At 36.7% G+C, this 17,347-nt stretch overlaps 1 protein-coding gene across 1 annotated transcript in view; it reads right to left on the reverse strand.

Moving 5' to 3' along the window:
• The window catches only part of vclb (vinculin b), a 27,928-nt gene extending 11,067 nt beyond the window's left edge, over positions 1 to 16,861 (reverse strand). Inside the window, exons 1-6 of the mRNA XM_065272189.2 lie at positions 16,555 to 16,861; positions 7,411 to 7,481; positions 4,966 to 5,116; positions 4,768 to 4,876; positions 4,526 to 4,648; positions 3,251 to 3,411 (exon numbers count right to left, since the gene is read on the reverse strand). Of these exons, the coding sequence (XP_065128261.2) occupies positions 3,251 to 3,411; positions 4,526 to 4,648; positions 4,768 to 4,876; positions 4,966 to 5,116; positions 7,411 to 7,481; positions 16,555 to 16,722 (783 nt within the window). The 5' untranslated portion in view covers positions 16,723 to 16,861. The remainder of the gene's footprint in view (positions 1 to 3,250; positions 3,412 to 4,525; positions 4,649 to 4,767; positions 4,877 to 4,965; positions 5,117 to 7,410; positions 7,482 to 16,554) is intronic.
• Positions 16,862 to 17,347: the final 486 nt, after the last annotated feature.

Consider the following 17,347-nt stretch of genomic DNA (forward strand, 5'->3'; position numbering starts at 1 on the left):
TCACACACATACAAGTCCAACTTACTATAAATAAATAAAGATTAAGAACATTAAAACGTTCCTTGGGATTTTAGTTCACTGACGATGGAACACTACCACAAAACTCTACATCAAAGTTTCATCACAATGTTCAGAGTTCAGCTGTCAAACTGAAACTCAGAAGTAAACCCACAAACCTCACAGTTCCCAACACTGCAGTTACAATGTGTTAAACACACACACGTGCACGCACGCACACGATGAGATCTGCTTGTCTTAACTAGTTGCATGCTTGTTAGCTCATCAGAATGAACAGAAAGCCACATTGGGCCTAAACTCATTATTTTAGTAAGGAACATCACTGCAAAATACGATTTTCAAGAAAACTTTTCTTAGTATTTTTATCTTGTTTTAAAGTAAATAAGTCTAGTTTTTAGACCAAAAATATCAAATTTAAGTGATTTTGTGCATAAAACAAGCAAAAAAAAATCTGCCAATAGGGTAAGCAAATTTTTCTTGAATTTAGTGTTTAAGAAAAATGTTCAAGATTTTTTGCTTACCCCATTGGCAGATTTTTTTGCTTGTTTTATGCACAAAATCACTTAAATTTGATATTTTTGGTCTTAAAACTAAACTTATTTTCTTGGGTTGTTTTGCTCATCAAGACAAAGTATCTTAAAGGGACACTTCACCCATTTGCATTAAGCTTTGTATAGTTAGAACCCCAATCATGTTTTTGAATGGTCGTGCATCATTTCCTCAGTTGCCGCTGAGACAGGAGAAATACAGATTTCAGTGTTGCACTTCCTTCTTTCAATGATGTAAAAATCATCATTTTGCATCATTGAAAGCAGGAAGTCCAATATCTTTGTTGAGGGAGTGAGACTACAAACACTCCTTTTCTCTGTCAAATAGGCACCAAATTCTACCTGTATGTCACATTTCGACTACAAATATAACACACTTTCAATAAAGATGAATGTTTCTCCGGGTGAAATGCTCCTTTAATTTAAGAATTTTTTGATATTTGTACTGAAAACAAGACAAAAATACTAAGATTTATTTTCTTGAAAATCATTTTTCACAGTGCTGCAACAGGTTTGAGACCAGAAGTCTTCAACTAGAAGATTTATTTTGTACCAGTCAGCAACTTAAAGTGGTAAAAGCAAACATCAAATCAGCAGAAGTGACCGAATGTTAACCATCTACATTTCACTGCAGGTGTATAGACAACCAAAACATCTTGACATTCACACACAAATACCAGACACAAACACACACGCACTGCTATAAAAACACAAGACAGATTAGTTTTGCGAGACAGATTTAGACACAATGTGAATCAATCAGATGATCTGAAAGGTTTAAACCTCTGCTTCCTCCTCCAGCGCTTCATAATCACAAACTGAAGCTCAATGGAGAAATGATGTTCATGTAAATCAGTTACAGTAGAAAAGGGAAGACTCAGTTTATTTCCTAATATCAGGATATGAAACTACAGGAAACTATTTTTGTATACACATCTTTTCTTTAATCTTCATATTATGGTGTTTTAATTTGATGATGTGAATTGTACTTTATCTTTATTTATATTATCAGTCATCATATCAGCCATCGGCCATAACATTACTAGAAAAAATAGTAAGCTGTGCTTGCCTGTCCAAAGTTCTGCCCTATGTTTATTTAAAGAAGATAATTACACCAAAACTGGGTGGCAACTTTTTTTTAACGCTGATGGGGAAAGAGTTACATTAACATTTATATCGTGCAACTGTTGAAATGATGATGTATAAATTAGATGAATGTTGATTTAAGAAAATAAACACCCCAGTCTTTAATCATATTTTCATTGTGTCTTTGCTGCGTCTGTGTTGGTTGGGAACTGCGCTCTGTTTCAGACAGCCTTTATTCTGAGGAACTACTTTGTTTGGCGGAAGAGTAATATTTGTCCTATTATAATTACAACTTATTTGTGTTTTATTTTAGGAAATCCTGCTATGCATATGAAGTAACCGTTTTATAAAAGCAATAAGCCCCGCGAAACAGTGGAGTTACGTGCATTTTATAACAGCTAAGGGGGTTTTAGGGGGTTCTAACAGCGCCCCTTAGCTTATTGCTTTATTAGGCCACCATTCCACCATTAAATTTGGGTTTTTGCAATGGTATAATGACCATATATACTTAATTCTCAGTCCCTCAATTTCAGAAACATCCAGGATCTCATTTGAACCTAAATTAAACAAAATCCAAATTCTAATTAAATGATTTCAGGACTTTTGCACAATACTGTATTTCTATATGTGCAACCCTCAATGACTAAAAGATGATGTCAGCAGTGAGGTCATAAAAAAAATCTGTTAAAACACTGGAAAAGGAAGCACGTTTATCTTTGTGATGGGCGATCACCAACAAAAAACTCAAGACAAACATGTAAGTTCATCTCATCAAACTGTGACACATTTTTCTCCTCGAGCACAGATCCATTTGGTTAACATCACACACACGAGTGACAGCACCCTCAGCCAATCATCTCATCCGATGACATCACGTGTAAGTGTGGCCGAGTGCACATCTGCTAGCACACAGTGAGAGAGAGAACGAGAGCATGCGCAGATTCTTACCTTCTGCAGAAGAGGAAAATGAATCGAGAAGAGGAAAAAACACAAGTCATGAATGAGAGACAAAGTCAAATAAAAGAAAGAGTGAAGAGGTAAAGACAAATGAACCAAAACTACAGATTCACATCCTATAGGCCTGATTCTTACCATCACCAAAAACCCAAAACCCACATCTGAGTTTCATCTTCCTCAAATCACACAGGTGAATTCATGCATTTAATTCACCAACAGCAGCGGTGCGTACAGTGACACAGGCTTTAGATTTCCACAGCAAACATCTGCTTATAAAACACATTCACTTTTGAGTGCAAAACCTTTTTAGATGCTGGCAACAACCTCCATCTGTAATCGGTTTACTGTCCGTCCATAAAACGATTAGGATGGACCTCTGTTATGGTTTATAATAAATAAATCAAGCCAGAAAACTTAAATCTAACACACAATCCAATACACAATGCTAGACACTCACACACAAACTTATCAAACAGATGCCCGCAATCCCAAAAGGGAAAACTTTTAAGTTAAACTAGTTTATAAATGTGTACATGCGCATATAAAGGGTGCAAATCCATGCATGTGAATTATTGTGTGTATTTTTGTTGTGTTCAAGAGATGTGTCTGATCAATGCAGATGATAACCTTTGACCTCTCACCTTACTGGCCCATGCGTCCTCGTCCCAGGACGTGAGCTGCAGCACACGGATGATCTCATTGATCTCTGTGCTCATCTTATCCACGGTGAAGTTTCGGTTCTTCAAGGCTTCCTCTACACCTTTACCTTGAGACGTCCTGGTCGTCACGAAGATCTTTATGCCTGCAGGAGATACGACAACAACACCATTACATACTGTAGGGCTGCTCGATTATGGGCAAAATCATTGTCACAATTATTTTAGTAAAAAAAACATAATTGTTAATATTTTTATTATTAAAAAATATCTAAAAAAAATATAAACTTTTTTAATGGAAATCATAATCGTGATTAGAAATCATAGTCACGATTATTTTAGTAAAAATCATAATCACAAATTTTTTTAAGAAAAATCATAATCATGATTATTTTAGTAAAAAACATAATTGTGAATAGTTTTTTATAAAAAAAAATTATAATCTTGATTATTTTAGTAAAAATCTTGATTATTTTAGCGTATAAATAGTCACAATTATTAAATTTATTTATTTTATCATTATTATTATTTTAACAACAACTCATAATCTTGATTATTTTATGTAAAAAACACAATTGCGTTTATTTTATGAAAAATCATAATCTCGATTATTATTTTGTTTATTTTTTATTTATTTTGCAGAAATCATAGTCACGATTATTTCATTTTTTTTGAAAATCATAATCGCAAGTATTCTTGTTGAAAAAAATGCATAATCTCAATTATTTTAGCAAAAAAAAGTATATATCATAGTCATGATTATTTTAGTGACAAAAAAACAACAACTCATAATCAAGATTATTTGGGTAAAAAAACATTATTGTGAATATTTTTGTAGAAACAAAATTCATAATCATGATGATTTGGTTAACAATCATGATCAAGATTATGTTAGCAGAAATCATAGCAGCGATTATTAAAAAAAAGCATAATCACAAATATTTTTGTAAAAATATCATACTCGCGATTATTTTACTAAAAATTTATCATGATTATTTAACAGGATGACTTTAAAAACTTGCATTAATTTAACTTTTTATTAAGAAAATGTTGCAATAGACTAATGGACTTCAAAATGCCTTACAAACACATCGGTCCAGCAGCACACAATTTATATTTTAATCACACAATAATTTTTTCTTTTACCTCGATAATCTTGTTTACTGAAATTGTTTGCATCAAAAATTGAAACTCAAAAACAATTGATGATGTATCAGTTTGTAATTGTCTGATAATTGTGTTGAGGGTAAAAGATCAGACCTGAGATCAGTACAGGCAGCAGCTCCTTTACAGTGTTCATAGAGTTGACCAACATGACTCTGTGCTCCTGATGAGTCAATTCCTGCTGACGTTCATCGATCATCTTGGCCATCTTTGTCATGCCTGTCAATGCAAATACGGTCAGACACAAAGATTTTATTTCATCATACATTGACATGTTCATATTTTTAAATTATGAAACAGAAATAAAGCAGTGTTTGAGAGTAAGAGTACATGTGCACCTGGTCCCAGGTTCTTGGTGTATGTGATCAGATCTTCCATGGATTCCACCACCTCGGCAACAGTCAGATATTCCAGAATCCCTTTACACACACGGATGATTTTACGAACCTGACACAATAGTGAGAATCCGTCAGTTTATACGCACACAACAAAAGTCAGACACATAGAAATGAATGTTAAAGATGTTAAAGACTGACCTCAGCCTCATCAAAGGTCAGGAGGAGATCAGATGTGCCGGACAGGATCCCACGTGACCCATCGATCAGATAATCTCTGGCTGGGACTGAATATGGATCAGACTTTAGCATCTGAGCGGCCTGCACCAGTTTAGTGCATGCGGTCTCTACCCTATAAAGATAAAAGAGAGAATGATGAGATTATAACACGATGTGAGGAACAGACTTTAATAATAATATTAATATAGTCAGGAAACAAATAAATCTGCACATATACACACGCATAAAGAATTGTGCAAAAGTCTTAGGCCACCATCAGCTTTGTTGTTTTAGCAAAGTTTTAATATCCATCCATATAAATTTTTTTGCTCCTATTATTAAGATAATTACCGGTAAGCAGAATTTATTATTAAGATTATTAAACAGAAAATACAGGATATATAAACACAAAATGTAAAAAACACCACACTTTTCCTAATAAAATGTCTTTTTTAGGTAAAAGTCAGTATTTAGTGTGAGCTCTCTTGGCACTGAACATATCTTGAACTCTTTTGAGGACAGTCGATTAGAATTAGAGATTTTATGTTTTTAATTTAGTTTAAAGGAGACATATCATGAAAATCAGACTTCTTCCATGTTTAAGTGCTATAATTGGGTCCCCAGTGCTTCTATCAATCTAGAAAATGTGATAAAGATCAATCCAGTAACTTAGTTTTGGTAAACCATTCTCTGCAAGCATGTGAAAAAATAGCTCATTGAAATGTAGCTCCCCTTGTGATGTCAGAAGGGGATCTTATTATAACAATACCGCCCCTTAATCTGCATCCAACCACAGCACTGAGCTCATTTGCATTTTAAAGAACACATTTTGCCTACAAAGTGGCAATTTTAACATGCTATACTAGATTAACTGTGGGGTATTTTGAGCTAAAACGTTACATACATAGTCTGGGGACACCAAAGATTTATTTCACATCTTAAAAAAGTTTTGTGACATGTCCCCTTTAAAGAGAGCCTGCAGGTTCCTCTGTAATAGAGTTTGCATATAAAGTTCAAAGTATTAACTTTAAAAATAAATATGACCTCACGTTTTTTCAATCACGTTTACACACTGCGTCAGAAAAAAATCTAATCAGCTTAAATTTTCTGCATTTTGAGATGTTTTGACAATTTAGAGCCACCGTACAAGCCAACGTGGCACAACCACGGTATGACAAACAAAGTGCCATATACAAAGAGATGGAAAAATAAAGACTGCAAAGAAGCGTGGAAAGGTACTCAATGGCAGGTACTGATTAAAAAATAAACAGTGTACAAAAGATTAGTATTGTGCTCAGGTTAAACCATAGCTTGTTGTTAATGTCATTCATTCATAAGTAGTGAATGGTGCTAACCTTATGAAGACTACATTTGTATTATTTGCAACTTTTTCACAACAGATTGATTGATATGCATCAGACTCAGTGCAAGGTTTCTATGCATGACAAATTTGTAGGATGACGTCATTTTACCATTGCAAAACAAACAAATCTAATAGTGGCAAATGGCATGGTTGCCTAAGACTTTTGCACAATACTGTACATGCATGCACACAAAGAGGTTCAGCAGCTTAAAATATAATGGTTATGACTTAGACATAAAATCACACAATGCTCTCCAGCTTTACACACACACGGGTGCACATGCACACAACAAACACATCCTACTTTGTGATGAGTGTTGTTGTAGTTGCAGAAATGAGACTGGTGTTATATTTCTCTTTGACAAGAAAAACTGCTATGTGTGTGAGAGAGGTGGGCTATAGTTGATAATTTGATTGTGTGTGTGTGTGTGTGTTTGTGTGTAGCGCTGCAGGTCTCAGACTGCATATAAAAACCTGAAGGATTCATGGTGTGGTGTAACAGATCATTATTTTCATTTCTGTGTTCAACACAACCACAAGAATGACAGCATGTGTGTGACAAACAGACCACAACCAGACATAAAAACAGCATCACATCTATGAACTTTGACATGAACAACAACAAAACAAACTGTGACAGCTGAAGAATTTCAGCTATTTCCTCTTTAGTTCCCTAAACATTTCCAACAACATTGTGTTTGTCGAGAAAACTCGAGTGCTCATTTAAATGACAGAAACACTAAACTTACAAGTTGTATTAATGATACATCAAATCGTCTAAATGTATAATGTGTTATCTAATGTGTAAAGGAAGTAAAATCATTGTGTTTCATCATGAGAACAGCGGCTCAGCTCTGTCTACAGATCATTTATTACTCAACACACCTGCAGTAGAGAGAACAACACCCTGAACAAACACACACAGACGCACAATGCTCAAGCATGCTGGTCTTACATCCACAACATTATTCACACTGGACCACACACACTTTACATACTGACCCTGACCTTTACCATAGAGAGAGGGAGACTGTGTGTGTGTGTGTGTGTGTGTGTGTGTTTACTTTATAAAGGCGGGTGGCATATCTCTTCTCATGATGGCATCTTCTGTTGTCTGTACCGTCTCTTTTCCCACCTGCATTAAAACACACAAAACACATTACACACATGATCCATGTAATACAAACACATACATTTGGTAAAATAAAGGTTTGATTGTTGTCTAAACTAGCAAAGTTGGATTAAAGGTGCCAAAGAATGCATGTTAATAATCTGTTAAATTGTTCTCTGATATCTACACAGAAGGTTTGTGGCTTTATTAAGTGCAAAAATGATCCAGAGTCAGTTTTATATGTCCATTTACAACCCTAAGTTTGCCTTTAGACTGAAATGATCTACTATTATCTTATTTGAAAGGGTCATGAATAATAATGTTGAGCTCTGCTCTGATTGGCTGTTTCTCCTTCAGTAGCTCTGTGTGTGTGTAAACAGATCTGATGTTTGAGTCTGTATCAGATTTTGAGGAATAATCAATTGTTTGGAGATTGTTAATGGACGTTAGGGCTGTAACGATTAATCGTGCAAATGCTCGTTTTCTTAATGAATGAATTTGAATGAATTACGGTGAAATCTCGGCACATCCCAAAGCCAGGGGGTGCTCTCGTGCAGAAACTCCCTTTGTGCCACAGGAGAAGTACCATTAGAAACGCTATTCCAGGAAATGTCTACAGGAATATTTATATTGCTGTTCTTCAGATTGTTTCAGGTATTTTCACGATAATAAAGAATATTTTGAATATTTTTATTTAACGAATGTTGCTTTTTTAAATGCACATTATAAACGACTCCGACTCATAATGATTTTAGATTGATAAAGACTTCCTACTGACCAAATGCCATAGTACACATGCACAAGCTGTGCATGAAACACAGAATTAATTTGTATTAATTTAATGTGTAATTTAATGTTGTGGTGTACATCATGACTGTAACGTCACAGTTGGTGTTATGTTGAGATTTATCTGTTTTCCAGCGGTCTTTTGCATGCACGAGGTTTACATAAAAAGGAGGAAATTATTATGTTTGAGGCTCATGATATGTCATTACCATGTACACAACTCTTATTATTCATCTGTGCCCACATAAATACAGTTTACATTCAACCGCACCTTTAAAACGCAGATTCAGTGATTCATTCACATCAACATGGATGCCTTCATGTGTCATCATCACTTGCTTCAACATGATTTTGCTTAAAAAAAAACGTTACTGTGAAGCTGCATGATGAATCAGTCCAGTATTAACTCTCTCATGAGCAATACAGGACATATAACATAAACATTCATTAGTACATTTGGATATAAAAGTTGTGTTTCAAAGAACTGCAAAGATGATTCATCACCCACCCACAGCACGCCATGAACATAATTAGGTCTGCCAACATCCAAATGACCTCATGTCTGGTGTGGCTCAAGGGATTGTGGGTTTAGTAACTGTGGCTTTAAGTAATGAAGGCCACGTTTAACCCCAAATCTCTGATGTTATTTTGGTAACATGCAACAAAACCATGTCTGCATCCCAGAATATAGATCTTGTTTCAGTATAGAAAATATATTACTCTTGATATTTCTGTGTAAAACAGGACCTTCATAAATCGACTGATGACAAGTGTCTACTTGACAACGGAAGAAAACAGAAGAAAACAGAAGAAAACAGAAGATGTGTCTGCAGTGTTAACATCACACATCTGATCTCAACAACAAATGCTGCAGGATAAGTGTAATGCCATACAGTCGTACAAACATCTAAAGATCAGTATAAGCAATGATAACAATGATCGTTGAATTAGGAAAAACAACTAATATTCCTCATAATTCTCTGACAGATTAATGTTCCTACACGACCGTCTTTCCTCACAGCTAAAATCGAAACTGTGCTCGGTGCCTGGCAGGCCCCAACATTCCAGCATTTGTGTGTAAAGACACACAGACATAGAGACACGAAATCACGACACATAGCTGCTGTCAGTTAGGTTACAACACTCCCGTCAAACAGGTAACAACATGTTACGAATCTCACACCATAATGAAGCTTAGAGTAAAACACATTGCAGTGCTACATCTATTTATACTGTACATACACTGTGTGTTAGACATGAAGGGAGAAATTTCTCATCTGCTTGTTTTACCCCTGATATACGGAGGAGGTTTTTGAACAAACTTTTCCTTTAAGACCACACACAAAACATCACAAATCTAAATACCTGCTGGCATTTGTGCCAAGTACAGAAGGTGTGAAGAACCACAAACACTCAGTTAAGCTGAAACAACATTAAGGAAGTCAGATTTCTCAAGATCTCAATTTAAACACGCACACAAACTTCACACATACACACACTCGAGACCCAAAGAGGCAGCTGATTTAAGAAGCCTTTTTTTAAGTTATATTTTTTGGCTTTATTAACAGTGAATGAAAAGAGGACAGGAAAGTACAGGGAGGAGAGAGGGGTATGGGATCGGTAAATGACCACGAGCAGGGAATCGAACTTGGGTCGCCAAAAGTGTGAAAGCACCACATGTCGGAGCGCTGCCCACTACACCATCGGCTTTAACAAGAAGTCCTTTTAACACGGAGATTACGGAAAATACACAGAAATGCATTCAGGATTATCTGATTTTTGGTTTGTTCACACTGCCAAAGATTTTGCAGAATCTGCACATGCATGCCATAAAGATCCCGTAAAGTCATGTGACGTATTTAAAGACCTGAACTTTTAGTTTTTTCACAGCGTCTGAAGTTTGCAATTTATCCGCGATTTGTCTCTTGAGAAACCACGTGCAGGCATTTTAGTTTATGATAAGATCCTAATAAGCGTGTGATGCGTTGTATGCTAGTGAAGGATCTCTGCTTCAATCCAGTTTGCCGACATTTCTCGTTGAGAATGTTGACCTGTGTTTGTGTCAAAGAGCTGAACCATAACTTCTTATTGCGATGACACATGCGTCCTCACTTTGGCACGCCCCTTATGGCTTTGTTTCCGTCTTGCTCACATAGAGGGCTTTCCAGAAATGTTACTATGACCTCTTTACGGGAGCAATCCCAGAAGATTTACGGGACATGTTTGTGTTCACACAGAAGCCTCTCTGACAATTTTACGGAAATTTTCTGGGACCAAAGTGCTGTGTGAATGGGTTTTTGATCAAAATGCTGACAGTCTGATGGTGAAAATGTGAAGAAGATCCTTTGACAGTCGGGCCGGATCAGACTAACAGATGCTTCTTTGTATCTCTACTCAACACTCCACACAGAGACACACACACACACACACACATTAAAGGGCTCTCAGTGTTGAAGCACTCCTCTCACAGTCGCTGTACTGACTGAACTTTTGTTCCTTACTCTATCAAATAACATAAGAAGATGAAATCATGAAGTGAATTATACGCTTGCTGTTAGAAAGCACAGAGAGAGTAAACTCTCTTAATGATGTACAAGAGTTCCTCCATCCACACTTACCATGGCACAAACCATCTAGTCCACCCACAAAAACATAAAACATTGAACACAAAAACAATGTAGTAAATCTCTTTGTGATTGATATAAAAGCTTTATCGGGCGTGAACGTGCATGTGAAGTTTCCAGGACTGCCGTCCATGTTTTCCGAAGGGTTATTTAGGAACGCATTATCTCAGCATGTAATTAAAGTGCTTTCTCTGATGATAAATGATTCCTTCTGTGAGATCTGTGACAGACTGTAAACCTCGCTTTCTCTTTCTGTCTCTCATCTTCAACAGTCTGGAACATCTGCTGGAACATTATAATCCTGAGACAAAGCCAAAACTTCCGGATCGTTACTGTGAGGAAGGGAAAGCCCAAACAGAAAACATCCTCAAGATTATGTTATTCTCATTTTAAAGACGATTTGGAAAAACTCCAAAATCTGCATGAGGTTAACTCTAGACCGATAAAAGGCTGTTTACACCTGGTATCAACATGCATTTTGGTCCATCGGATCACAAGTGGATGTTGCTAAGGTGTAAATGGAGTGTAAAACATTTTGAGCGCATCCACCTTTGAACTCATTAAGAGGTAGTCGAAAATACATTCGACCGGATTGCTTTTGTGGTGAAGACGCGCACGTGGCCGAATGTGTTCGAGCAGACACAAGAGGCCGCATACTGATCTAATGTAATGTACTGAGCACAATGTTTTTACATCGATCCTGACTTCTAGCACAAACCCACAGTTTTCAGCATGATCCTTGTGCTTTCATTGGTAAAAATGATGCGACTGCTCTCTGCCTCTTTCATTCGTTTTATTTTGCAAGCGTTTGAAAGTTGCGTGAGCTTGTTACACCAACTGCACTGAAATACCAGAGAAATCTCTTACATTTACACATACAAAGCATTGCCCTTATGAAAAATAACCATGGTTTTACTAAAACAAAAAAAAAAAACACGTTACTGTAGTAAAACCATGGTAACCACAAAACCATGGTTTGCTGATAGTAATCAATACACCAAAAAACCATGGTTACTACACTTTTACCACAATAAAACCATGGTTAATTTCTGTAAGGGTGTGCAGCATGTCTTACAATATGTCTAACAGTAACTCTTTGGTTAGGGTCACACTGGCAATGTTTATAAACGCTTTGGTAAAGATGCTGAAGAAGTGAAATATTATATTCCCTCAGAAGACGTTTCGGAAACAAATCAAGCCAAAGTTCTCAGTAACTCCACTGAAATAAAATATCTGATCTTTTAGGAGGAGAGATGTCTGTTTTTAATACTGAAACAAGTGCAAAGAAAAGAAATTAATCTCAACTCATATCAGCTCATTTGCCTGTGTATAGACCGTTTCAGCACTAACAACATAAACAACAAGCGGCTTTCGTGGTCCACACGTAACTTCCGGTAAACGCAGTTTATTTATTTATATAACAAGCAAAATAAACAACACGTAGATTACCTAGGAAACAAAACATTTGTTATTTTCGAAAAGGTATTTGTTTAAGAGTTCAGTTTAGCAACTGGTCAAGACCATTAAAAATAAGTGAAACTCGAGTTCGGACCAGACACGCATTGTGCGTCCGATGAAACCATCTATAGAAGAAGCAGCATTGCCTTATACTGTCGTGTTTCTCTCAGATCTGAGATCATTGTTTAATGACGGGACCAGATTTTGACCCCATCCACCTCCAATAATTCAAGTTACTAAAGAAGACACAGAGTCGATCTCCAAGAACTCTCCAAATATCTGATGCGCAGCAGACCTTAAATGTGTGTCTATTAAAAGCTTTACAGAACCTGCCCAATGAAGACAAAGCCAATAAAGAAAAAACAAAGCATATTTTGTGCTAAACACTAATGCTATTTTCCATCTTTCTCTCTACAGGGAATACAATCTCTGTAAAAGAATTTATCTCCGATAAAAGTGTTTTTTTGATTCGCCATCTCGACACAAACAGGAAATGATTTGGGTCTGTGTGTGGAAACAGAATATTATCAAGCACAAACACGGCCTGCATTTGTCCTCAAAAACAACACTACTAAATCAACAAAATCTATTTTTACAGCAATCCAACCAAAGTTTCAATCAAATCTAGAGAGGAACAAAGACAAATTGAAGGAATACGAGTAAAATAAAAGAGGAAACAGAACTGGAAGTGTTTATTGATGAGGGGAAGAGAAATAAGACTCTCAACTCAATATTTAGCCTCTCTCTAAGCTCTAAGATGTAAAAAAATCTCAGATAATCTTGAAATAAGAGTGAGAAAAATAAGAAACCGCAATGGTGGAGAGAAGCGTGTCACAATAAACCCGTCTGAAGTGGCTGTGTAGGCAGGAAACAGTTTCTCTGGGTGGAGCCACATTAACACACTGTGCCACAGATTCACCTTTATACACATGAACCTAAATAAACCTCAACCTGACCTCAGATACAATCCTGAGCAAAACTAGAAAAGTTTAACAAGTTATCATTCACTAAACACATAAGTAAAGCTGTGACAAACAGCAATCCATTTAAAGAGGGGGTTTAATGCTATTCGATGCATTCTGAACACAGCTAAACATTATTAACACTTATGCTAAACAAATGCAAAGTGTGCCAAACTCATGCCTCCTCTTTCCTACAAGTTTCTGAAAGTTTTTTCTGAACATGGGTAACCGTTATGTATCAGTGACCCCATATTCCTTTTATGGGCACTTCCCATGGAAAAGCACGGCCACATGTCAATCAGAGTGAGGACGCTCATTAACAATATTCCTTCGAGTAGAAGTCACATCACTGCATGCAACAGCTTTTGTTTTATATCAAAACTCAACAATGGCATGAAAGTAGAAGTGTGTTTTTGGATGCAAGGAGATGAAAGCAGTATGGAAACAATGAATATAGTTTGTTTATCTGGGGTAGCAGCGGATATTTTGTGTGTGTGTTTGTTTAATGCTGGATTTCGTTGAAATGGGGCGGTCCCAACTGGGTAATAAGTCACAGGCGGTAAGTAAAACTGCATCAAACGTCTGTTTTGTGTTGGCAAATGGTAAGTAAGGGATAATGTAGAGGCAGCCGGTAGTTATTGGGAAATAAGCCCCGACAGTGTGATCAGGACCCGACGCGAAGCGGAGGGTCTTGTATCACACTGAAGGGGCTTATTTCCCAATAACTACCGGCTGCCTCTACATTATCCCGCTTATTACACGGCTACTTGCCACATAAGAAAAAAACTGGACATGAATATGAATTTGAAACATTTTATTGGCATATTTGTTTTAAATTAACATTTTTATCCTTCCGCGAAACTTTGCACCGATGCATAAAATGATCGTAATACCTTATTAAGATCCTCTGCTTCATACTTGTCTCCATTTTTTCTCTTTTAGCCAGTCTTTGAGAAGTTTTAATGCCCATTCTGTATTTTTTTGTGTGTTGGCTTCGTAGCTGTCATGCTCTATTTTGTCAAGTTCAGTCTCAGTAAGCTGTCTGTGTCTTGTCGTGGTTGTCGAGTGTTTGTCACAAGATGGCGCCAAACAGACAGTAATCTTTATTGATCTTTATTGGCGCGGAGCGATTTTACTCGTGAAAGTAGTCCGGCTATGCGTTATTATTTTGGAGCGGTTATTATTTGAAAAGAACGAACCTGCAAATGTCTCAACTGACCAATCAGAATCAAGCATTCCAGAGAGCCGTGTAATAAGTGCATTTAATGAAAACGACATGTACATGTGGTGAATCATAAGTTATCCAGAGATAGTGAGATAATGTTTTGTGTGTTGCTTTCTTGTAGGCATGGGCTGATATAAGATTTTAGCGGTATGATAACATTTAGCAAAAATACCACGGTTTCACGGTGTTGTGGTATTGCAACATTTAAATGTGTTATTTTCAAATGCTAGGTAACAATAAAGCCTTTCAATTATAATATGCTTTCAAAAATATATATAATATTTTCGTAATGTTTATTAAATGTAAACATCAAATCAATCACATGATTTAATGATTTAATGAATTTTGTATAAACACAGCTTATACCTTGTAGACGGTATCAAATAAAATTTTAGTGGTTTTGAAACCTTGACTGTTTAAAACCTCAGTATACCTTGAAACCGGTAACCGGCCCATGCCTACTCGTGACTCGCTCCTCCCCCTGGACCCTCCGGGATCTTGTGCTATAATTCTAGAGCTGATCAGTCTTTTATAAATCTGATAAAACAAATGACCCTTGGATGCAATACTACTTTATAGATACTCAAGATTAACATGAGATGAGCAGAAACAGTGTGTGTTATGGGAGCTTTAAGGTCAGATTTCTTCAGAAGATCCTCAGATTGTGAGCATCAGGACGTGACCACCCATGAACTGTGTGCTTAACATATCCAGTACACCTAGTCTAAGTACACAGTACTAACTGTCTACAGTTAATTCTGGACCATTACTAAAAATAACTACAGAACAACAGGCTTGTAATGTTGGCTATTTAGAGACCTCTGTAGGTTTTGCTTCCGCTTTAAATAACCACAGATGCTGTCAGACAGCTGATTGATGCTCTTCTTCAGTATCTCTCCATGACAGATCATTTCCTGTCCTCTCTAGAAACATCTGCACACTACTGGAGTTTACAGATATTCTACAGACTGTACAGAGATCAGTTCTATTGTATATTGTGGGGAATTAAGGGATATGTGTGGTTAAACACCATGCCTCATATCCAGACACTTCAAGTTGATAAATTAATAATAATAATTATTCAGTTGTTCAGCTAAGCTAAGTTGTTTCCATATATAGGCGAAGGAATTGTTAACGTGTGTTTATACACTTTTATCTCCAGAATAAGAGTTTGTTCTTTCGACTGCAAGTGTTTATTACAATAAAATGTAACAAAAATGCTATTTTTCTCAGGTCAATGTTTAGGTACGTTGAGCGTTTTCACGTTAGGCGTTGAAGAATGTTCCTTTTCTAAAAAACAAGTCCAAATACACTAAACCGCCTTAAAACAGTAGTACGACATATTGTGCCTTCACAGTTCAGACATTTTGGAGCAGTTTCCTGGATAGGGTTTAGATTAATCCAGGACTTGGTCTTGGTTATATTAGGACATTTAGTCGTTTTTATTCCAAAAATAATACTGAGACAAAACAATGGCACTGATATATGTAAAGATGTGTCAGTACAAGATGTTTTTTAAATTAACGCAGCTCAAACATTTTAGTCTGGGATTAGGATAAGCCCTGTCCAGGAAACCGCCCCATGATGTTCTTCCAGTAAATCTGTGTTTTTCTGATGGGATCTTTGATCTTCTCTGTGTGTAAAGGGGTTCATTCATGAACTCTCACCATTATGCCCTTGAGCAAATCCTTTAACCTTACTGCAAGTGAACAAAAACATTAAATTCGAGTAACACAACATCATCTGAACTACAAGCCAGTGACTATCGATTGAATGAAGTATTATTTCTCCTGACAGTAATCATTTAGTCAGATTCGTTATTGGCATTGCGTGGCACAGTGGGCAGGATCTCGGGAAAAGGCGGACCTCAGTCTGGATCAAAGCCAGAAACTCCAGGAAACTTTGCAGATACGTTTTATACTAAACACCATCCACCGGATACTTTGTGTCCACCCATTGTGTTTAAACAACTCTCACGTGTGCACACATGTAACCGAGTCAATGATAGTTTAGTTTAGTTTCTCTTGTGTGTTAACTCTTACCCGGACCAGGTTGCTGACAGCCGCTTGCACGGCGGCCACGGGCGCGGTGAGATCCGGGATGGCTTTACCGTCAACTTCGCCTTCTTCGTGCATGATCACCAGATGAGAGATCTGCTGAGCCACGGGCTCCAAAATACTTTCTATCGTCTTTGTGTGAAACACCGGCATGATGATACCTTCAGATGAGTCGCTCTAAAGAGAAAAGCAACCTCTCCGTATCCAAAGTCCCCCGTTTCCAAACGCGCTATCCGGTTCACAACGAAACTCTCACCGACTCCCCTTCAACAACTACAGTGGGAGCGACTGGTGTGGTAACCTCCGATTCACGAGCAAATCGTTCATTTCAATTGAATCGCGAGTCGGAATAAAGGACTCGTTCGCGAATCGCTGTTCACCTTGATAAAACAAATAACCTACACATTTTAATGGTTTCCATTGCAAATACCATAATGAGTCCTCACAGGTGTTTACATCTAAAACCAAAATGTATTTATGTAGTGTTTTGGACCTTTTCCTGTTAAATTTAATGACGTTAAAATAACATCCCATAACCAGCAGAAACAGTATAATTTCCACCAAAAAGCAATATAATTTATATTTTAGCACTTAAATCATTTACAATTTTATGATGGTGAATAGTTTAGTTTTTCAGTCTTTTTTAAACTAAACCAGCTTTATTATTAAGTTCAACAAAACACATCACTACAGCAATGAAGATACAGATATAAAACAAAACAAAAAATAATAAATAAAAATACAAATGCAATGCCATGCAGGGAAACAAAGAACAATA

The sequence above is a fragment of the Paramisgurnus dabryanus genome, chromosome 1, assembly GCF_030506205.2.
Source record: "Paramisgurnus dabryanus chromosome 1, PD_genome_1.1, whole genome shotgun sequence".
NCBI classification, from domain to species: Eukaryota; Metazoa; Chordata; class Actinopteri; order Cypriniformes; family Cobitidae; genus Paramisgurnus; species Paramisgurnus dabryanus.